At 40.8% G+C, this 23,173-nt stretch overlaps 1 protein-coding gene across 5 annotated transcripts in view; it reads left to right on the top strand.

Moving 5' to 3' along the window:
* FLI1 (Fli-1 proto-oncogene, ETS transcription factor) overlaps positions 1 to 23,173 on the top strand; it is a 166,700-nt gene that overhangs the window by 88,488 nt on the left and 55,039 nt on the right. For all 5 annotated transcript variants that reach the window (XM_027877651.1, XM_027877653.1, XM_027877655.1 and 2 more), the window contains one exon: positions 17,030 to 17,181. In XM_027877651.1, coding sequence (XP_027733452.1) covers positions 17,030 to 17,181 — 152 coding nt within the window. The remainder of the gene's footprint in view (positions 1 to 17,029; positions 17,182 to 23,173) is intronic.

The following is a 23,173-nucleotide window of genomic DNA, read 5'->3' as shown; positions in this document are numbered from 1 at the left end:
GAAAGAAAGAAAGAAAGAAAGAAAGAAAGAAAGAAAGAAAGAAAGAAAGAAAGAAAGAAAGAAAGCAAGAGAAGGAAAGAAAGAGAAGGAAAGAAAGAAAGAAAGAGAGAGAGAAAGTAAGAGAGAAAGAAAGAAAGAAAGAAAGAGAATGAAAGAAAGAAGAGAGAGAGGAAGGAAGGAAGGAAAGAAGGAAAGAAGGAAAAAAGGAAGGAAAGAAAGAGGGAGGGAATAAGACATGTTCAGGGCCCTCAACAAATGTCCACTCTAATACCAGGTATAAAGCAAAGGTTTTAGATAGCCATAATACTACACAGATGGGTTATAATAATGGCACAAATAAAATTATATAGGAGTTGAGTGGAAAGGAAATTACTTTGTAGCAAAAAGATTTCATGAAGGAGGTGATACTTGTAGATGGCCTTTAAGGTTTTATAGGATTTTGATTAGGGAAGTAGGCAGGTCACTTAAGGTAGAAGGTATGGCATCAGTAAACGTATAGGAGCCGGAAACTTCAAGGTATATTGAAAGAATGAGACGTACTCTATTTTAGACTGGAACATAATTACATGTAGAAGAATAGTGGGAGGAAGAGCCAGATTAGGTAGACTGGAATCAAATCCTGAGAGGCTTGTACAGATTGAATGACAGACTAAGGAGTCTGAGCTTTATTTAATAAGCAATGGGGAGTCTCAGGGAGGGGAGAGAGGGTGAGAATTTGGAACTCAAAATTAAAAAAAATATATTAAAAATTGTTTTTACATGTAATTGGGAAAAATAAAATGCTAATTATTAAAAAAGCAAAGGGGAGCCACTGAAGGCTTTAGAAGACAGTAGTGAAATGATCAGAGCAGTGCTTTAAAAAGATTAGTGCAGGGTAGATTGGAGAAAGAGAGCTTAGGATCAGGGAGACCAGTTAGGAGATTATATGAATAGTCCAGACAAGAAGTAAGGAAGACTTGGACTAAGGTATTAGCAGTTAAAGAGAAAAGGAGAGGAGAGGACCCTCAGAGGTAGACAAATAAAACATGGTAACTGATTAGATGTAGAGAGAGGAAGAGAAGGAAGAGTCAAAGATGACTAAAGGGCGTTAAGCCCTAAGGTGTCCGTTGTGACATTATTCACGGAAAGTGAGGAAAGCAGGAGGAGTTGGTTTGGGAGGGAAGGAGATGAGTTTGGTTTCAGATGTGTTGAGTTTAATATAATGGCAAAGAATCCAGGTGGAAATATCCAGCTGAATAGTTCTGAAAAGATAAGACTTTTGGTCATGGGAGGCCAAGGCTAAAGATATAAACTTGAGACGCACCTGTAGAGAGAGGTAAGGAAGTTGAAGGGGGGAATGTAACAATAAAGGAAGAGAGTGATAGTGTAGATAGCCAAGTCAGAGCCACCACCACCTCCTTCTCAAGGAGCAACAAGTACCCTCCAGACCTGCATGTGGGAACCCCTAACTTTACCACATTTCAATCCCACTAACCAAAACCAGACAGTGCCTGGGATCTCAGCCACCTTCTCAGGCTTTGGGGCAGCACAGCAGCTCAGAGCCTCAGAAGTCTGTCTCCGTCTGTCTCTCTGTCTGTCGTCTCACTTTCTCTCTGTCTCTGGTCTCTCTCTGTCTCTCTCACACTGATAATAACCAATATTTGCGTCACACATTAAAGTTGACAAAATTTCATCTTCATGGGAGCCTCATAATAAAACTGTGAAGAAGGTTCTACAGATAATATTATTATCCTCACTTTACACGTGGGAAAACTGATGCTCAGAAACAGTGAGTGTTTAGACTAGGGAATTTTAATCCTTTTAATAAAAGGATCTGTTCTGTAAAATTTGGATTCGGTCAAAAGGCTGCTTAAGGATCTAGAAGGCCTCAAGGTCACAGGTTCCCCTCCCCTGGTTTAGACTAGGCTCACACAACTACTAAATGTTAAAGAATTTGAACCTGAGTTTTTCTAACCCCAGGTTCGGCTCTCCACCAAACTGACTCTTTTTTAATTATTATTGTTAGCTGATACTTTTTATTTTGCACATGAAACTGCAAATCTGTTTTGTATAACTTGCTGTTTCTTTTAAATATATAATAAAGTTATCATGCAAATTTATTTTCCTCCCTTTTTTTCTCTCCTCCCCCTCCCCCATCCTACAGCTGGCTACCATTAGACACAAATAGGTGTATATATGTATGTGTATATGTATATATGTGAAATCATTCTAAAAGTACTTCTATTTATCAGTTCTTTCTCTGATTCTTAAGGTGGTATCTGCCTGTCCATATCCTACTATACCCTAAGCTCATGACTAAGATTCAGAAACATTGTGACAAGAGCAACCCAGCTATCTACAATGATAGTCTAGTCACTGGTGTACAATGTCCTTTGGTTTGATCTGCTTTTTGAAGCTGGTGCTCCCTATCACACGTAGGCTGGCAGTGCCGTAGCCAACTCACAGGTCTCTTTCTGCTACTGATCAGCACCTGTTCTGTTTAACCTGTTCTGTTTCCAACTTGGGCCAGTTGGCCTTCCTTAGCCTGGTGGCACCCCCTGATCCTGGGGGCTCACTTGCTATCCTTTGAACTTGTGACCCCAAAGATGGAATTTATTATTATTATTATTATTAATTATTATCTGATACTTTTTTTTGCACCACCAAAAAAATCTATCCACAGAGATGATGATTACAACAGTCTCATATTTTTCTAGAACATTTATATTCATTATTACATTTTAGTCTCACAGTGACCCTGTGACATAAGGAGGGTAAGATGTTTTTCTGTTCCAAGTAACACGGATAGTGACCAGGGGAGCCGGGACAAGGATCGAGTCTGCAGACTACCAAGTGGGGAAAGGAAAGGGGAAGGGAATAAGCATTCATTAAGGTGTGCCAAGAGCTATGCTAAATACTTTACAGATATTATCACATCCAATCCCCACAACAATCCTGTGAGGTAGGTGCTATTATTATCCCCATTTTACAGATGAGGAAACCGAGACAAATAGAAGTTAAGTGACTTGCCCAGGGTCACATAACTAGCATGTGTCTGAGGTTGGGTTTGGGCTTGGGTTTTTTTGACTCAGGCCTGGTGATCTATCCCCTGAGCCACCAGCTGCCTCAATCAGACAGACACTAAACTACAGAATCTGTTTTTATGCGGGTTCAGATTGACTCACAATAGGATTTGTGAGTAAATGTTTTCTTCTTATTCTCCCTAAGAAGTCTCAGGCACTTAGATCTTCTAGTCACAGACAGAGAGGGGCCCCATAAGAATCACCCTTCAAACCTTAGTTCTGCAGCCTCCCCAGTAAATGTGGTAGTCAACCTAGGAAGCTGCAGATGTCACAAGGATCGGCCTGCCCTCTAGAGATAGGCCAGTGAGCCTGGCATTGGCCGGACAGTAAGTCACAGGCAGCATCGGAATGACTGATGCATTCATACAGATCTGACCCCTTTGGGAGAAATGGCAGAAATACACTAGACCCTACCAGCCACAAAGTAGGCCAGGCACAAGCTGTTACTGATGCCGAATGAATCTTCTTCACCTACGTACATCTTGTGGTGCCAAGAGTTAGAGTCAGGAGGCCTGGGTTCAAAGCCTGGCCGAGCCATTTACTAACTGTCTAATGAATGATACTGAGAAAGTCAGTTGGTCTCTCTAGACTTCCCAATGTTTCTGCGTCTGCTAGCTTGAAATTTTTTCTATTAACTTGAGCAGGAATATTCTAGAAAAATGCTCATACTTAAGCTGGAACTATTCACTAGAGGGTGAAAATCAGGTATTGCAATTGGTACAGAAAGGAAAAAAACCATGATTAAATTGATGTCAAGCTATTAACATTTTTTTCAACTTAACGTCTGCCTTTGCCTTTAGTTTGTTGTTGCTGTGCTGCTGCAGCAGCTGTTGTTTTGTGAGGCAGGGAAGGCTTAAGTTTTGATCGGACCTGTGATTTAATAAGTATCGAGAACTCCCAATAAGGAAACTCCCTCTACCAATGCATATCAGCTCTTGCTCTGAAAAGTACCATCTTAGAGAGAGTCATTGGCTGGGGCATGGAGAGAGACTTGCCCAGGGTCACATAGCCGGTACGTGTTGGAAGCTACGTCTTCCTCATTAGCTTTTAAGCCATGCTGCCTTTAGTAGCCTATTTTTACGGAATAATTATGTTATCTTGTATTTTATTCTTTGCCAAAGCTTATGTCCTTTTATGCTTTTTTGGAGTCCCTTCATTTCAAATACGCACAACAGTTCTTCAAAGTGGGAAGAATCGGTGATACTACCCATTTTACGGATGGAGTGACTGAAACGCAAAGCTAATTAGAGGCAGAATGAGGGAAACGGCTGAAGTGGCGTGGGGCAGTAGGAAGAGCACTAACCTGGGAGTCACAAGTTCTGAGTTTGCATCCTGGCTCTGCTATTTGTTAGCTATGGGACCTTGAGCGAGTCACTTAATCTTTATGGGTCTCAGTTTCCTTCTCTTTTGAATGAGGAATTTAGAAAGATGGCCTCTAGATCCATGATTATTCAGCCGGTTCTCTGCTATGTCATGAGGATCGGAGGGCTTAGGATTTCCTTGTGGCTCTGGGTCCAGACGTGGGAAAGTCAACAAACAGGGAGAAACACGGTGGATTCGCAGCTTCTATGGAAGACGGAAAAAAGCAGTAAATTAAAATTCTGTCATTCTGTGAAGAGGCAGGAGCCAGTGACTAACTGGGATACCATTTAACTCTTGGAGCCTTAGCTTTTTTCAGTTTATCCCACAGATGACTGTGTTAAGGTCGTATGTCTGGCCTATTGTATGCAGTTGACAGTGTCACATTTTGAGGGAAATTTTGACAAGCTGGAGCACATGTAGAAAAAGGCAGAATAGGGCAAGGGGCTTTTAAAATCTTGTCATTCAAAGATTAGTTAGAGGAACTAGAGATGCCGAGGCTGTTGAAGAAAAGATCCAGTAGGGACATGAGGGCTGCTGTCAAATACTGGAAAGATTACACAGTAGAAAAAGGACATGTTCTGTTTGACTTCAGAGGACCAGGGGTTAGAAGTAACATGCCCTTAGGTGGCGAATTCAAATGTAGCCTCAGATACTTATGAGTATATGACCCTGAGCAAGTCACTTAATAGCTGTCTGCCTCAGTTTCCTGAACTGTAAAATGGGGATTAGAACAGCCCCTACTTCTTAGGGTTGTTGTGAAGATCAAATGAGATAATAATTGTAGAATGCTTAGCACAGTGCCTGGCATATAGTAGGTGCCAGGCACTAAAGGAAGTTATAGCTGGAAGGAAACTCAGGGACCATATAGTCCAATGCCTACATAAAGCATGAAGTCTGTCTAACTCAAAGTGGTCATCTGACCTCCTTTGAAAACCTCCAATTACGGGGAACTCATTACCTGATTCCTTTTCACTTTCAGACCAAGGAAATAGGAAGAGCACTAACCTGGGAGTCACAAGTTCTGAGTTTGCATCCTGGCTCTGCTATTTGTTAGCTATGGGACTAAATATTAACTATTACTAATTAACAGGGAGATTGATTTTTTGGCTAAATATAAGAAAAAAATAGTTATCTTTTCCACATTGTGACTTTCCCCAATGCAGTTTCGATATATTTCAGGTCATCAGAAGAAATTAAATGGGAATTTTTTTGGGAGTTTTGCAGAAGCCACAGATGACACATGAAGGCCGGCAAACAACACGGGAAAAGTTTAGAAACTCAGAAATGCATAAAATATATGTATAGTATTATATAATATCAACATATTCTATGTTTTGATGCCATAATAATTCAGACTTCTTCTCTGGTATGAAGGAAGGACCAAAACATTTAGCAGTTTTTCCAGATCAAGGTGGGGTGGCGATGGTGGAGATGGAAGAGGTGGGGGAGGCATGCCCCTAACCCCCACCATGTGGAAGGGATAACTGTATAACAAAATAGAACAGGATTCCTTGGTCTGAAAGTGAAAAGGAATCAGGTAATGAGTTCCCCGTAATTGGAGGTTTTCAAAGGAGGTCAGATGACCACTTTGAGTTAGACAGACTTCATGCTTTATGTAGGCATTGGACTATATGGTCCCTGAGTTTCCTTCCAGCTATAACAGTCTGAGATTCCTTGACCACTGTGCCCTTTCTGCTTTAAAAAAAAAAAAAAACAGAGTAAAGAGGGTGTGGGGGGGGGGGGGTGGAGGGGTGTTTTGTGAGCAGGGTTATGCTGAGCCTTGCTTTGGCTATGACTTAGCTATGACTCATTTGGGCAGCGGCTAAGGGTCAGGTGGAGAAGCGTGCTCTTTGAGAGGTTCAGCGGCAGTATGGGCTGCCCTTGCTTTGGGAGGTTTTGTTGTCTCTTTCCTCAGATTTTCCCACTGTGGTTGAGCTTGTCAGGGTTGGTTGTCCCTGAAACAGCATCGCCCATAGGTTCTGTATTAGATGCAGATTCCAGTGGCTTGATCCAAGACGTGGTCTGCAAATAGCTCTCAGCTGCATCCTGTCTCAACCACGGGAATTGGAGAAAACATCCCGTGTAAGAAAGAATACCAATTTGTGGAGAGGAAATGCACGAACTGCTTGCCTCCTGTGCATAGTGTGGAACCTGAGTCCTGAATTGTAAGAGTACTGTATGGCCTGCATGAACAGGATATCTAGGTATAAGGGACATATGCTCTTCACATTTCTTTCATGTACAGAATGTTACTGCCACATTTGTTCCACCTGTCTGGCTAGTGAACAATATTCCAAGTTTCTGCTTTCTGAGATGCATAAGTCTGATCACTAATAACCTTGTGTGTGAAGTTGTGTTTATGAGTTCAGACTAAGTGATAGAATTTGTTCATTAAATCCTAATTTGTCCATTAAATCCACGGTTTCTAGGGACTTGTGATGTCATCAGGGTAAGTACCCCTTCCAGGGTATGGATCACAGTTCCTTTAGACTTCTTAGTCTTAGCCTTTGGGATTCTTACCCGTGTCTTTCCATAGATCCTTCCTACAAGATTGTCCCAATATGTTGGAGGCCATTCACTAATTCTGTTAATACACATAGGTGCCAGTGCTGCACACAGTTTGTTCATTTGTTACCCTTCCCTCTTAACAATATGATCAATGCCCCTCCTGTTCTGGTCATACATGACTTTATCAGGGGGTGGTATACCACTCCTCATGAGTAAGTCATTGTTTGTGGTATACTGTAGCTCTCTTATACCTGAGTGCATCTTTCCAATATTCTTTGGGTCACCTGAAAATTTGAGGGAGACGACATGCATTCAAATATTGCCCCTGTCACTTACTACCTGTGTGACCTTGGGAAGTCATTTAACCTCTCTAGGCCTCAGTTTCCTTATCTGTAAAATAAGGGGGTTTGACTAGAGAGCTTCCAGTTCTAAATCTATGTGATCTTATTATCTAGAACCCTATGGCCTCAATCCACAAGGAGCAGCCATATAGCATTACCATGAGAATATTACTGTTATTTTTTAAAAAAGACAATTATAGGGGATTCTTGAAAGGGCTGAATAATTTCCCACATGCAATACATCCTAGTCTCTTCCTCCTAGTTAGTTGTCCATTTATAGCTCCTGTCATATATGGGTATACATGTCTGTTGCATATAGAAATATATAAACACATATGTTATGGACTGGTCCTGCATTTTCATTATTGTAGGGAACTTCCAGGTGAGGAAACCCCCTCTACCAGTGCAGGTTGCCATTTTCTCTGTAACTTATAGTCTCAGAGAGTTGCCCAGGGCCCAGAGAAGCTATTTAGAGAATTATGTCAGAGTCACATGGCTAGCATGTGTCAGAGGCAGGGTTTGGACCTAGGTTTTCTTGGCTTTCAGGAAGCTCTCCAGCCATAATACCATGCTGCCTCTTATGTGCATGTGTGTATACACACACACACACATGCATATGTATTATATATGTTTATATATGTGCACACATATCTATATATGTATATGTTTATGTATACATATATATACACATATGTGTATATGTATGTGTATATGCATAAGTATCTCAAACCCCCAATGAGGAAGGTTACTCTTAACGCAGTTTAGGATCTAGTCTGCAACTAACAGTCTTAGGGAGTCAGTATAATATAGCAATACCATTTGTGTGTGTGTATATATGTGTTGACTCAATGGGCTGCTCATCTAATCAGCAAGCTTCTATCTGAGCAATCTGAATTTTATCTTTTTTTTTTCCCAATGTGGTTGTTTAATATGTTTCAAGTGACTATGGATTTGAGCAAGGAGTCTTTTTAACATTATAGGCCTTGACACCATTAGTGTTATGTTATCTGTGAACAGGAGTATTAAAAGGAGCACCCCTCCCTTGTTTGTATTCCAGCGAAGGAATTCTCCATGACATCGACAAACACCTAAATTAGTAAACGTTTCCATGTTTTATACCTCCCTTGATATCAATACTTAGCAGATTGTTATTCAAAGTTATTTCTGTGATTGCATTTGTCGTAGAATTTTTTTATGATTTTAACATATGTGTGGCAGAGGTATTGTCTCAGGAGGGTCATTAAGGATGCATTATGTTCTATGAGTCAAAGGTGTTTTTGTTTTTCTTTTTAATCAAAAAACAATAGACAACAGGATATTCTATTCTTTGCACCTCTCAGTCAGTTTTATGACTTTGAAGCTGTGGTCTCTTGTAGAATATCTTATACAAAAGCCTTCCTGTTTTCTTCTCATGTATTCATAGAATCATAGGGATTGAAGACTGGAAAGGAGCTTAGGCATAATCTTTTGCAAAAGAATAAACTGTGGTTGAAAGATTTTCATGAAGGATTATTTCTATGTGTGCACAGACCAGTCTCATAAGAATTTTTATAGAGATGACACATCATAGATGTAAAGCTGGGAGAGATTTTAGAGTCCAGGTTCCTTGTTTTACAGATAAAGTAACTAAGGCTAGATGAGGTTAAGTGACTTGCCTAAGGTCATTCAGTAGATATACAAGGTAGGATTTGAACTCAGGTTTTCTTGACATCAAACTCAGTGCTCTATCAATAGAATCGCCAAGGTCCTACTGATGGCTTCTTGGTTACCTTTTTTGTTTGTTTGTTTGATCTTTTTCATTCTTTTGGAATCTTTCCCTCTTTGAGATAGCTTGAAAATTGTTTTACAAAGATCTTTCAAGGGCAGTTAGGTGACGCGGTGGATGGAGCACTAGGCGAGGATTCAGGAAGAACTAACTTCAAATTCAGCCTCAGGCCGTTACTAGCTGTGTGACCCTAGGCAAGTCCTTTATCCTCTTTCTGCTGTAGTTTCCTCAACTATAAAAGAGGGATAATAACAGTACTACCTCCCAGGGTTGTTGTGAGAATCAAATGAGATAATATTTGCAAAGTGCTTAGCACAGTGCCTGTCTCATAGTAGGTACTTTAAAATGGTTATTTTTTTCCTATCTTTAAAATTGTGTCACTCCCAACTTGGATACGTTTGGTCTAGTGCTTTTCTCAAGTTCTTTTTCTTATCTGGCGCTACCTTGTCTTATAGACTTGATCAATATTGTATTAAAGTTATGAAACACAGCAAATGAAGTGGTTCCATTATCATAAGCAATAAAAATGGATCACTGCAGAAACTGGTAGATGTGTTCCATTTCATTTCCTTTCGCTGTTTTCCTTCTGGTTAAAAAAATTGATCATAAATGTTTTACTGAGCATCAATATAACTAAGCTTTGTAATTATTTACATTTAAAGGAACCAATTTTAGTATTTAAAATGTTGTTGTCTTCTTGTTGGGTTGTTTCTGTCGGGTTTGGTTCTCTGTGACCCCATTTGTCATTTTCTTAGCAAAGATACTGGCGTGGTTTGCCATTTTCTTCTCCAGCTCACTTTACAAATGAGGAAACTGAGGCATTCAGTGTTAAGTGACTTGCCCACAGTCACACAGCTAGTAAGTGTATGAGGCTGGATTTGAACTCAGGAAGATAAGTCTTCCTGGCTCCAGGCCCAGCTATCTATCCACTGTACCACCCAGCTTAAGATGACATAACATTTTTAGTTGCTTTCACTAAGTTTTCATTGAGAGAGTTTGTTCATCCCATTCACTTTTCCTCTTTTATATCATTAGCATATATACTCTGTGTTTCAGGGTTTGATTTTTCTATTTGTTTTTTGCTTTGCACGATTTCATAATGGTCTTGCCATATTTCTTTGCATTCTTCATACTTGAACTTAATTACATTATGATATTCTCCTCTTCCAGTTTCATCTCTTGGAATGACTTGCTTTACCTGATTTCATGCCAAGGTCTTAGAAGACTTATTTTCCCTTCAAAGTCCTCTTTATATTTAACAAAGCTAATCTTTGAATAGAAGATAGTCAGTTTATTATTGGGCCCATACTTGAACCCTGTCTGGCTTGGTGGAACCTATCGGAGCTTGTGTGATACCAGCCTAACCTCTGAGAATATACTATGTTTTGCTCTAATGAGGAACTGGAGAAGGAGCCTTTTTGAAGGCTGCACATACTACATCTCAGTGTATTTATTTCTATATCCATACCTACAGCTATATCTATTCTATCTACACATAAAGTTACATTCTATAATGATCCTAAATTCTGTGCTGTTCCTCCAGTCTATATTTTGGGCATCTTCCATGTCATTGGTGTCAAACTATAAGTCATTGGTGTCAAACTCAGAAATGGGAGCATATTGACTTAGAAAACCACAAATTAACATTATCGAGGTTGTATTGTATTTTTATTTATTTTGTTAAACACTTTCCAATTATATTTTAATCTGGTTGGGCCATTTGATATTTGCCATAAATCATACTGTACTAACTTTCCATAATGCAGCTAAAATATATTTGGTGAGTCAATCAATTAATCCATAACCATTTATTAAGAGCTTACTATATGCTAGGCACTGTTCTAGTTGCTAGGGATAAAAAAAGACAAAAATATAAGAGCCCCTGCCTATACTACGGCAATAAGTCTGCTGGTTGGCCTTTCTGTCTCAAGTCTCTCCCCTCTCCAATTCATCCTTCATTCAGTTGCCAAAGTGATTTTCCTAAAGCTCAGATCTGACCATATTATCCTTGACTCAGTAAACTCTAATAGCTCCCTATCATCTCCAGGATTAAATATGAAATCCTCTATTAGTCATATAAAGATCTTCACAAATTATCCCATTCCTACCTTTCTAGTTTTCCTTTTTTAATTTAATTTTTTTTTCAATGAACAAAAACATTATTCCCTTCCTCTTACCTCTCCCTCATTGAAAAAAAGAGAAAAACAAAACCTTTCCAGCAAATGTACATAGTCAAGCAAAACAAATTCCCTCATTGGCCACGTTGAAAAAATAGGTCTTAACGTGCTCCCTGAGGCCATTCCATTTCTGTCTGCCGGTGCTTAGCATGCTTTCGTCATTCCTGCGGAATCATGTTTACTTCTTGTGTTGATCAATTTTTAAATCTCTCAAAGTCGTTTGTCTTTACAATGTTGTTACTGTACACATTGTTCCTTTCTAGTCTTCTTACACTTTTTGCTGCTCAGTAGTTTAGTAATGTCTGACCCTTCGTGACGCCATGGACTGTAGCATTTCATGCCTTTCTATTCTCCGCTATCTCTCAAAGTCTGTCCAAGTTCATATTTGTCGTTTCCATGAAACTATCTATCCGTCTCATCTTCTGCCGTCCCCTTTTCCTTTTGTCTTCAATCTTTACCTATATCAGAGTCTTTTCCAATGAGTCCCATCTTGGACCACATGGGGCCACACTTCAGCTTTAGTATTTGACCTTCCAGTGAATAGTTTGAATTAATTTCTTTAGGAGTTGACCGATTTGATCTCCTTGTTGTCCAAAAGGAGTCTCAGAAGTCTTCTCTAGCATCACAATTTGAAAGTGCAGATTCTAGAGCATTCAGCTTTCTTATACTTTCCCTACTCTTTTTCACGTACAGTAGGAGCTTGATACATTGGCCTAGTGCAACTTTTCACATATGACACACCAACTTCCATTGCCAGCCTTTTGTACTGGCTGCCCCTAATGCCTAGAATTCGTTGCCTTTTGCCTCTTAGCTTCCTCAGCTTCCTGTGAGATTCAGCTCAAATTCTACCTTCTACAGGAGTCTTTGCCTAGTCTCCCAACCCCAACCTCCATTGCTAACACCTCCCCTCTGAAATTTTCTGGCGTTTACACCATATGCATCTTATATGTACATTATTATTTGCACGTTGTCTCCCATTACCAGAATATAAGGTCTTTGAAAGCAGGGACCCTGTTTTTGCTCTTGTGTCCTCAGTGTTTAGCCCAGTGCCTAGTACATAGTAAATTATGCTAAATATAAATGCTTTTTGACTGACTGACCCCAAGAAGATTTCATTTTAAGCTATAATAAGCATAGTTGTAAACTTGTGTGTCCAGATAGGGCTTGTTGTTCAGTTGTGTCTCAGTCTTCATGGACTCATGTGGGGTTTTCTTGGCAAAGATACTAGAGTGATTTTCCATTTCCTTTTCCAGTGGATTAAGGCAAACAGAGGCTAAATGACTTGCCCAGGGTCACACAGCTAGTGAGCGTCTGAGGCCATATTTGAACTCAGGTCTTCCTGACTCCAGGCTCTGCACTCTATCCACTGAGCCACCTATTTGCCTCTACCTCTAAGTGGGGCTGCTGTGGTTTTAGCTATCACCATGCAGATTTGGGAAGGTGTAAAAGAGTATTTCTCACTCACCAAACAGACATGTGGTATTCTTAGTACTCAGAGCTCCTGATGAGAGTTGCCTGGGGTACTGAGAAATTCTGTGACTAGTCTAGGGTTACGAAGTCAGGATGTATCAGAGGCAGAACACAAATCTAGATCTTTCTGACTCCAGGTCCAGCACTCTCTCTATCACACCATGCCACCTTTCAAAAATGAGCTATTCAAATAGCAGGACTGGGGCTACAATTTTGCTTTTTGTCCTCTTCCTCTTCCCTAGCCCTTCAAACTTCTTGACCTATTTTAAATTACCTGCCATTTGAGAAATAAAAAGGGCACTTCATCTTTAAGACCTCCTCTCCAAGTACATGAAAAAAAGAGCTAGATGGAACATACATTTTAGAGTTTCAAAGGTATCTTAAAAATCATCCATTCCATTCTCCTCATTTTACAAATGAGGAAACCAGGGCCCTAAGAGACGAAGTAACTTTCTTCAATCACAGTGGCAGTCACTAGCAGCCCTGGGATTTGAATTCAGATTCGTTGATCTTAGATCCAATGTTCATCTACATCACAGGCCAAAAAAATAAAAAAAGGTCCCTAGTCAGAACCAGTCCAGAGGATTTCTTCACCCCTGATGCCCTGCCTTATATTTTTATCTCCTTCTCCCCTGCAACGGAGACAGTTAAGCTGTGCCCTCTTAGGCCCCTTTGCCCAGCTTCATTATGGCAGCCCAAGGCCCTTCAATCACCTATCTTATTGCCACCAGCTGCCTGATGGCCTGACACCCTCTGAGCTGCAAGCACAGGTCTCAATACCGATTAGCTGCAGTGCCGGCCGGCTGAAGAACAAAACCCACTTTCCCTCCCCTACTTCCTCCCTCTTGTTTTCATCGGGCCCTCTTCATAGGCTCCAGCTGCCTTGTTAAAGAGTAGCTTTTATGTTGTGCTTCACCTGTACCAGAAGCAATAGTTGTTCAGTGTGATGGGAGAGGGAGAGAGGCTTGGGTAATCTCAGGGGGCTCACAATGCCTCGGGAGCTCTGAGAGTGGAGGGAGCCCTAGCAGTCTGGCAGGTAAATGTATGGCTTTTTTTTTTTTCTCTTTCTGACCAGTCTGAGTCTTCTGGAGCTAGATGGCCAAATTGGAAGTTGGTCTGAAAGAAGGGTTGTCTGTGATTTGGGGTTGGGACTTATCGTAAAAGAACTCAGCTTCCTGGAGGTTCTTAACTCCTGAGTTGGCGATGTAGGTGGTACCCACCTGCCCCACCCAACTAGGCAGCCATGGGGCAGGTGTGTATGCAGGAGTGGGGGAATAGGTAGGGAATATAGCAAACAGATAAAAATAGGAGAACAAACTTGTCATGTGTATGTGAGGAGTGCCATACTATTATTACCTATTACAAAGAAAATGGGCACCTGACACAAGTATCCAGTGCTTGCCAACAATTTTTTAAGAAGCTCCACTTTTCCTAGTCCCTATTTCAACCTTCCACTACTGCTTGTGGTTTCCTAGTTCCTCTAATTCTCCTTATATTTCTAGGGTTATTTTTCCTTTTCCATGGAAGACATATCTGTCTCCTATTAGATGTAACCTTCCTTTTCTCTAAAATCCTTAATACCCCTTTTCGTAGAGCACACATTTCTCAGGCAATACCTGCAATTTGACCATATCCATTTTTTTTTCAAAGTCCCTAGTAACAGGGACAACCCGTGCAGTCAAAACTTAGCATGTGCTGCTAGTAACTACATGAAGGTCTTCCATTAGCATCATATTTTGGGCAGCTCCCTAAATTTCTATTAGGATGGGAGACCACTTTCTTCATTTTGCTTCTCCTGAGACTAGGTATTAACCCAGAAGTCCCCGGAGGAATAGGTCAGAGGTGAAAACAGCTACCTGTCTTCCTTCACCACCACCACAAAAGCAGAGAAAGTCTCAAATGGGACTCAGCTGGGAGAGTTCTTAATCTCCTTCATATCTTCCCCCTAACTCTATGATTTCTAGAGATTTCTTTTCTTCTGTTTAGACCTCTCTCCCTTTGCATATAGGCAGGGCCTGTTCAATTTCCATCTTGTCCACTCTGCAGTTTTTCCCTAACCAAGGAAAGTCAATGACTGAAACTTGTAGCCCTCTGCTTTTCTTGTTTTGCCTATAAGGTCTAATAAGAAAGTGCCCCCAATGTTAAGGGAGGAAAGAGCATATTGGGCAGGGTCTAACCCAAAGGCAGTGTCTTTCTAGGGTATGTCATCTCAAGCCAAGCCTTCAGAAGCAGAAGTCAATTCACCAAACTCTGCTTAAATAAATGAAATGAAATAACAAAAAAAAAACCCACCCCGATGTGCTACTGCTTCTCTTAACTGCTGTGGGGACATTAAACCTTCAGCAATTTGGGACTCTGAAGGCTGGCTTTTGGGTCTCTGCCTGGAAAAACAGTAGGCGAATAGTAAAACCTTAAATTCTAACATGTGTAAGTTATACATCTTATTTTCATTTTCAGGCCATGTTTCCCCCTGTAAGACATCAGGAAAAAATTACCGTCTGACTTCTAATATCTCAGTGGAGCATTTATCTCCCAGCTATGATAAGTGATCTTCAATATTTTTTTCCCTTCAGATTAAGAAACAAATTCATTTAATTTTCTTTATTGAATGTGCTCAGACTTCCTCTACCCTGCCTGGGTCTTTGGGGTGCACTGTGCTATAATTCTTTCCCTCTGGGTTAGTGGCTTTTCTCCAGGTTGCCACATTTCCCCTCCCTTTTTTCTTTTCTTTTCTTTTCCTTTCTTTTTTTTCTTTCTTTCTTTCTCTTTTTTTTTTGCAGCATTGCTACCACATTGGTTGAGTGGCCATGGGGGACCCTGGGCTACATAACACTTTTCAGACTGTCTTGAGATTTCATCTGCCTTTCATCTGCTTGCCTTTAAAAAAAATGATGGTAAGCTATGCTTGAGTCATTGGCAAGAACAAGGCAGACAAATATGCCAGAGCTGGAAACCGTCTATCTGAACCTTATCTGAACTTCTTGGGTCTGAAACTTTGGTCGGGAGCCCTTGAAAAAAGCATCTGTCTTGCAAGGTTCCTTATTGGCTATAACCTTAGCAGCAGCAGCCTGTTCTTGGCCTTTGGGCAGCATCCTTTGGCTTTCCTAATGCCCAGGGGGCTTTCTTTGTCGCAGTGAGCCTGGGCAGCATGGGAGGAAAACCCAGGACTGACTTGAGAGTCCAGTGAAATACATGGTGGTGCTCAGTTATCCTATGTGGACTGTACCTCCAGGGATCAGTCCTGAAGAGGCCAAGGCAAGTACTCTAGGTTCATGCATCTGCTGTTTGCTTTTGTGGTAAAACGGACAAGTCACTCTGACTATATCTGGGCATGGATGTCGCAAGATGCTAAGTCCTAATTGGGGCTTGTGTAATGAGTGACTCTTGAGTAACTTACATTGCAAGTCACTTAAGCATGTCCGCATTGTTTCCTTTGTGAATATTGCCATTGAGGGCACCAAAGGCTTAGGGGCTGTAACTTTTATCTTACGGGGGACTGGGAATCAAGACTCCTGAGTTCTCTTTCTGCCTCAGTTGACAACCAGCTGTTTTGAAACTGATTTGTCACAGAGACTAAGTCAGAAGACCTAGTTTCTAATCCCAGCTCTGACGCTTGTTAGGGGTATGATCCTGAGTAAGCCACCTAAACTTAGTTTTCCTCCTCTGAATAATGGGGAGAAGAATCCCTGCAGAGAAAGGTACTTTGTAAATTGTAAAGTGTTACGTCAAGTGTGAGTGATCACCATCGTCATCAGATCCTCAAAGCCTTGGTCATTGGCTCCCAAGCTTTGGCAGGTTCTTCCTTATTGGAAAGGCTTGGAGCCTGGGCCTCACAACAGATTGTATGCTTTGTCATCTAAGGTCCAGTCTGCCTGAGTTCAGAGAGGCTCACTCACTCCCAGCTTACTGAAGAAGGATCAATTGTTCGCTCACAGCCACCCCAGAAGACCATCCACCAAGTCTCAGGGGGATGCCAATTTGTATCAGTTGAGAGAGAACCCACACAGATTAAATTATAAATTCTTGAAATAACTGAACTATTTTAGTATCATTGTTACCATTTGCCCATCTAAATAACAGAGTTCACATTGGGGTTGAATGAGAAAATTATATAAGAGTATACTGTAAACTGTAATGTGCTATATACATCTAGAGTATTACTATTATGTCTATTATTATTATTATTACTGATAATGAAAACATTGTGCCCGATGGATTAGTAAAGAGCTCTGCTTCTCTGTGAACTTGGTAAACGTCCACCTTCAAGTCTGGGTGGCCACTTGGTTAGAGCAGACTACAGTGATGACAATACCTTACAGTATTTCTGTTTCCCTCCATTTTTAGGGAGTCTCCAGTAGACTGCAGCATTAACAAATGCAGCAAACTAGTTGGTGGAAACGAGTCCAATCCCATGAATTACAACACCTACATGGATGAGAAGAACGGCCCCCCTCCTAACATGACCACCAATGAAAGAAGGGTCATTGTCCCTGCAGGTATTTTGAAACTGAGATCTTCTTTTAGTTATGGGTTTTAGTTTTGTATTCTCCTAGGTCTGCAGAGATGGAGTCAGAAAATGCCATTTATATGGAATTGGGAAGACATGAGCTCACATCCTGCCTCAGTCACTTGCTTCCTGTGTGACCCTGGGCAAATTACTTACTTCTCTCAGCCTCAGTGTCCTCCTCTGTAAAATGGGAATAATTAATAGCACCTACCTTTTAGGGTTGTCATGAAGCTCAAATGAGATAGGTATAGTACTTTTTAAAATTTAAAGCATCATAAAATGCTAGCTATTATTAATATTATTCGTAGCCACCACTATCTAGGGTACTATGAAAAAGGTGGGAAAGGGAGGACAATGGGAACCGATTACCAAGCTCCTCTTCTGTCCTACTCTCTTCCAAGACCATGATGACACCACAACAAATATTAACAGTTATTATTAATTGGTCCATAAAGAGGGCTGAAGCCAGGCTGTCTGACTCTGAATGGCAGTAAATTCCAATACTTCTGTCTTGGTGGAAGGGTAGCTAAAGAAATCTGTTCTGTCCATCAGACTCATAATTTTTGGCATTTGTGAGTTCCACCTTTCCAAAATCAAAGCCAACTACTATTTTTATTTTAAAATAGAAACAACTATATTTAGCAAATGGAATATTTTAACATGTGTGTAATGAGTTAAGTCATGATTACAAAATAAACACATTTTCCTTGGTTTGGGATTTTTATTGCTATGTTAGTCATATTATTTTGATTCTAATTATAATTAACTTTATTTTGATTCTAACTATTAGAATCAAAACCAATCAACAGACATTTATTAAGGACCTAATATTTGCCAACCACTATGTTAGATGCTGAGGGTACAGTGACAAAACTGAAAGGCCTTGCCCTCAAGGAGCTTATATTCTGTTGAGGGGTACAACATGTGCCCATACAAAGAAGCACAAAATGTATAGAAGATAGTTATGGAGGGGGCATTTGCTGCTGGGGAAAGCAAGCATTTTGAAGGAAGCTGGGAATTCTAAGAGACAGAGATGAATAGGGACTATGTTTGTGTCTGGAGACAGCCCATTGGGAAGATGGAAAATGGGATGTCCTGTAGAGGGAACAAGAAAGCAATCGAGTTAATGGGAATGTTGAATGTGTGAAGGGGAATAATGTGTCCTAAGTCTGGTAAGGTAGGTTAGGGTCAGATTGTGAAGCAATTTAAAAGTCAGATATAAGAATTCATGTTTAATCTTTGAGATGATAGGGAGCCACTCATGGGGTTTTCTGTTTTTGGGGGATTTTTTTTGAGCAAAGGAATGCCATGGTCACGCCCACGTTTTAAGAATATTACTTTGACAGCCATGTGGAGGATGGTGGAAAGGACTTTGAGGCAAGGAGACCAATTAAAAATGTTGTTTAACAATCGAACCCTTTGACTGGGCATTCTGCTATTCTGTCATCCTGGATCAAGCAAGTTTACTTGGCTACTCAGAAAAGAATCTTAAACTTCATCGTGGGGGGTTTCAGCTCGATGGAAAGAATTCCCTCTTAACTTATTCACTCGTATCTGTCAATGATGTGAAATATTAGAGTGGGATACTTAGGAAAGTTGAAATATATCTTACCAAAGAAACCTTTCATTAGAGAAGCACCTATCCAGTTGTGAGAGTTTAAATGCAGTTATGCCTAAAGGCAGGGGAAAGGGTTAGATGCCCCTTTATAAAAGCCATGAAAATGAAGAAAAACCCATGTAAATGCTATATAAAAAACCCCTAAAAGAAATTCACTATCAGGTCTGAAGAACTTAGCTTGGCTGAAAGAAATTTAAGTGTATTCTGCCTCTTTCCTATTTCCTTTGGGTTTAAAATTCATAGGAATTTATATTTAAGCTCTTGAACAAAAGGCTTTAGGCAGGTGTAGATGGAGCCAAGTCAGATAGGGTAGGGTAGGGGAAAAGGGAAAGGCCTTGGAGAAACATGGGTGGGGCTCATGTAAGTTTTATGGGTCTGACAGAATCTTATAAACTATTTGCAAGGAATGCTAAAAGTTCCTTTGCCTTTCATAATCCTGTTACTAGCCTTGGTCGCCTGTCTCTCTGCCTCTCTTGGAATTCATTAGAATGTTTATATCCTGTTCTCTTGTATATGCCTATAGGCCAAGTAAAGCCACCCTTCCCTCAAACATAGTGTTGGCACTAAGGTAGGTTTAAACTGAAAAGCCAAGTCACCATGTCCCACCCAAAATCAAAGACTGGTCTCCTCAGACCTTGGTTCTGTGTAGTAACTGACCCTATCACCATTCCCATCCTACCCTCACACTTTTGAAAACTGGCAGCCTGGGATATCTCACCACAAGATACAGTATCACAGAAACAAAGTCAGAAGACAACTTAGTAGTGAACTAGTGTACCTCATACCACTGAAAACATCTCCACAACAGCCTATCTGACCAATGGTTCTCTAGCTTCTCTTTGAAGACCTGAGGGAGATAGGTGGTACAGTGGATACAGCACAAGACCTGAAGTCAGAAAGACCTGTGTTCAAATCCAGCCTCAGACACTTTCTAGCTGTGTGACCCTGGGCAAGTCACTTAACCCTGTTTGCCTCAGTTTCCTCATCTGTAAAATGAACTGGAGATGGAAATGGCAAACCACTTTGGTATCTCTGCCAAGAAAACCCCAAATGAGGTCACAAAGGAGTCAGATGTGACTGAACAACAGGGGAACTCACTACCTCCTAAGGCAATCCATCCTACATATGTATAACTTTAATTCTTAGGAAGTTTTTCTTGACTTCAAGCCTAAATTTGCCTGTTTGAAATTTCCACCCATAGCTCCTGGTTCCAACCTCTGGAGACCAAGCAAAATAGTCTAATCCCTCTACCACATGGTAGATACTCAAATACTTGTAGAAGGCTGCTGTGTTCCCTCTTAAGCCTTCTCTTCTCTAGTCTGGGCCTTCCCAGTTCTTTCAAATGACAGTATGAACAAAAAACCTTTTCCCATCCCAGTTACCCTCCTCTGTACATTCTGTAGCTTAGAACAAAAACACAGCGCACAGAAATTAACATAATACCCCAGATGTGGTCTGATCAGAGCAGAGTACAGCAGGATTATCACCTCTTCTCTTTGGAAGCTGTGCACTGCTTAATACAGTCCCATATTACATTGATTTTTTTGGCTGCCACATTATACTATTAACTCCTATGGAGCCTGTAATCCAAATAAGCCTTCAGACAGACTGCCATCTAAACAGGACTCTCTCATCTTGTATTTGTGAAGTTGATTTTTTAAAGCCACATATAAGACTTTACAGCTACCTCAAATGAATTTCATATTAAATTAAGCCCAATGTTGTAGCCTGTCAAGATTTTTAAAATTACGATTCCTTCATCCTGTGTATTAGCTACTTCCCCCATCAAGATTTGTGTCAATTACATTTTGATAAATCTATATGACAGCCAGGTTTGTCAGAGAAATATTCAGAACCAACAGTAATTACTATCTCATTCTAGGTAGTAATAATACTAATATCTAACAGTTACAGAGTGCTTTAAGTCTTGCAGAGCACTTTGCATTGGTTATCTCATTTTGATTACATGGTTCTGAGGAATCCTAACAAGAGGTCTTTTGACTCAAAGCAGGGTTCCAGAGCATAATCTGGTATTTCCCTGGTGACCCACCCTTCTTTCATGTTTTGTGAGTTCAGGGGAAAGTAAAAAAAGAATAAATGTAGGTCATAGATCCAGAGATAGAAGGGACCTCAGGTACCATCTAGGCCAATCTCCTCAGTTTACAGATGAGGAAACTGAGTCACAAAGAGGTTAAGTGATTTGCCCAAGGTCCCATAAGTGGTACGCATTAGAGGCAGGATTATCATGAAGGTCCTCTGACTCCATAGCCAGCACTCTTTCCACTGTTCTATGCTGAACAGAATTGTCTGTCTCCAAAAGTTCAGTCCAATCACTTGTCCCTTTAAGTTAAAAAGAAGAAGAAGAAGAAGAAGAAGAAGAAGAAGAAGAAGAAGAAGAAGTAACTTTGCCCTTTCATTTAGTGAGTCTACTTCCGTGAAACAGGAATTTTAACATGGAATTCACTGGCTCTTCTGGCACTGGCCAAACCTTTAAGCATCATTGAGGTGTCACTTTGGTGTAGTTCAGGTCAGCTTCCTGGGCATCAGGGAGAGAGCCTCTCATCTGAGCAAGTCCACAAATCAAGGTAATAAAGTATCTGAAAACAATAACCTGGATTTATGGTCCCATTTTAAGACAGATATAAATGAAGGTCCTAACTAATCATCAGCTTTAAGCTTAGATTGGAAGAAACCAAATCTAAATCATCCAGAAAATGCATTTGGAAGAGTTTAATATAATCCAGAGTGGAAGATTTGTAAGTCATTGTGCTGCAGAGGGGAAAAAATAATATTGTGACAGGGCCCAAAAGCAGGTGGGTAAAGAATAATAAAATAATTAGAACTATAGTGTGCAAGATGGAGTGTGGGAGACTGTATGGTGTGGTTACACAAGGTAGGGGATTAAGAAGAGCAAAGATCAGATGAAAGAATATCTGGTTTAATCTTCTCTGAAATTGAGCAACAGAGGAATATTTTCTTCAGAGTTTTGAAACAGTTGTTAGGTTGTTTCCACTTTCCCTGGGGTGAATATTCTTCATTATTTCTGGAAATAAAATGGAAAAAAATACTCAGGTAAGAGATGGGCTGAGGGGGAAGAGAGAGACAGAGAAAGACAGAGGGAAAGAGGGAGAGAGAGGGGGGAGAGAAGGAGAGATGGAAAGATGGAGAGAGATAGCAAGAAGAGAGAGAGATGGAAAGAGAGAGGAGGGGAGGAGAGAGAGGGAGAAAGAGAGAGAGGGAGAGGGAGGAAGAAAGAAAGAAAAGAGAGAAGGAGAAAGAGGGAGGGAAGAGACAGAAGGAGAGAGAGAAGGAAGGAGAGAGAGAGAGAGAGAGAGAGAGAGAAGGAAGGAAGGAAGAAGGGAGAGAAAGGAGAGAGGGGAAAGGGTGAGAGAGAGGGAGGAGGAGAGGAAAGAGAGAGTATGCATGTAGTGTGACTTTTGGAGGAGTTATATTTTTTGGCAAAAGAACAGGGTAACTGGAGAGGTCAGGTAAATTGGTGGGGGCAGGAAAAGGAAACCTGAGACATTTGCTGAATGGGGCAGTCCTTGTGGGGAGCCAAGGGGGAGTTGTACCCCACAGGAGGCTGGAAGATGGTTGTGTGCTCTTGGGGAGAGGTGGTGCTAAAAGGTGGGATGATGCCAAGGAACAGAAAAGCAAAAAGAAGAGAGAGAACAAATCATGTTGCATTCTGCTCTTTGCCTCTGGAGTAGCAATAGTGATGCTATAGAAAGCAAGGATTCTTACCCTCAGTTCTGGGCACCAGGAACAGACCATGGGATGCTTATAACTGGTTTGCAATCAAGGGGCTCCTTTCCAACCTCTCAAACCTTGACTCGCTAAGAATAGATTGTAAAGATCTCAGAGTAGCAAAAATTCTTAGCCTTTGGTTTGTACATAGTCATGCTATTCAATCAATCAGTAAGTATTTATTACTCACTTACTATGCGCCAGACCTACAGTGCTTAGAGCCTTAAATGGAAACCCACTCCCATACCAGAGGTTTTTTTAAGTCCAAAAAAGCAGCCCAATGCTTATAGAACTTTAGCTAACTCATGAGTTTCAGCTGCATGTTTGGGATTGTCTGATGGAAATGAAACCACAACCTGGGCTTATCTCAAAGGTCTCAGCCTTTGGATGTGAAGGTGGAATTGCCACGTTAAGTGTCTGATCTTCTTCATTCATCCAACATCTCTGAGGTCTTCTGTGACCACCACTAATATTTCTGAGCTATAGGTTGCTCATGTTTTGTTGGCACTAGGAGCAGAGGGGGGAGAAGGATGATGTCTATGAGCTAGTATTTATTTTCATTTTCATGCTATCACATCCTAGACCCAGCCTACCAATAGCTCTCCTAAAAGTTAAA

This window comes from Vombatus ursinus, unplaced genomic scaffold, assembly GCF_900497805.2.
Source record: "Vombatus ursinus unplaced genomic scaffold, bare-nosed wombat genome assembly UNPS02014813.1, whole genome shotgun sequence".
Classification (NCBI taxonomy): domain Eukaryota; kingdom Metazoa; phylum Chordata; class Mammalia; order Diprotodontia; family Vombatidae; genus Vombatus; species Vombatus ursinus.
Note: the sequence above shows the minus strand (reverse complement) of the source record. Positions and strands in the feature narration are given on the sequence as shown.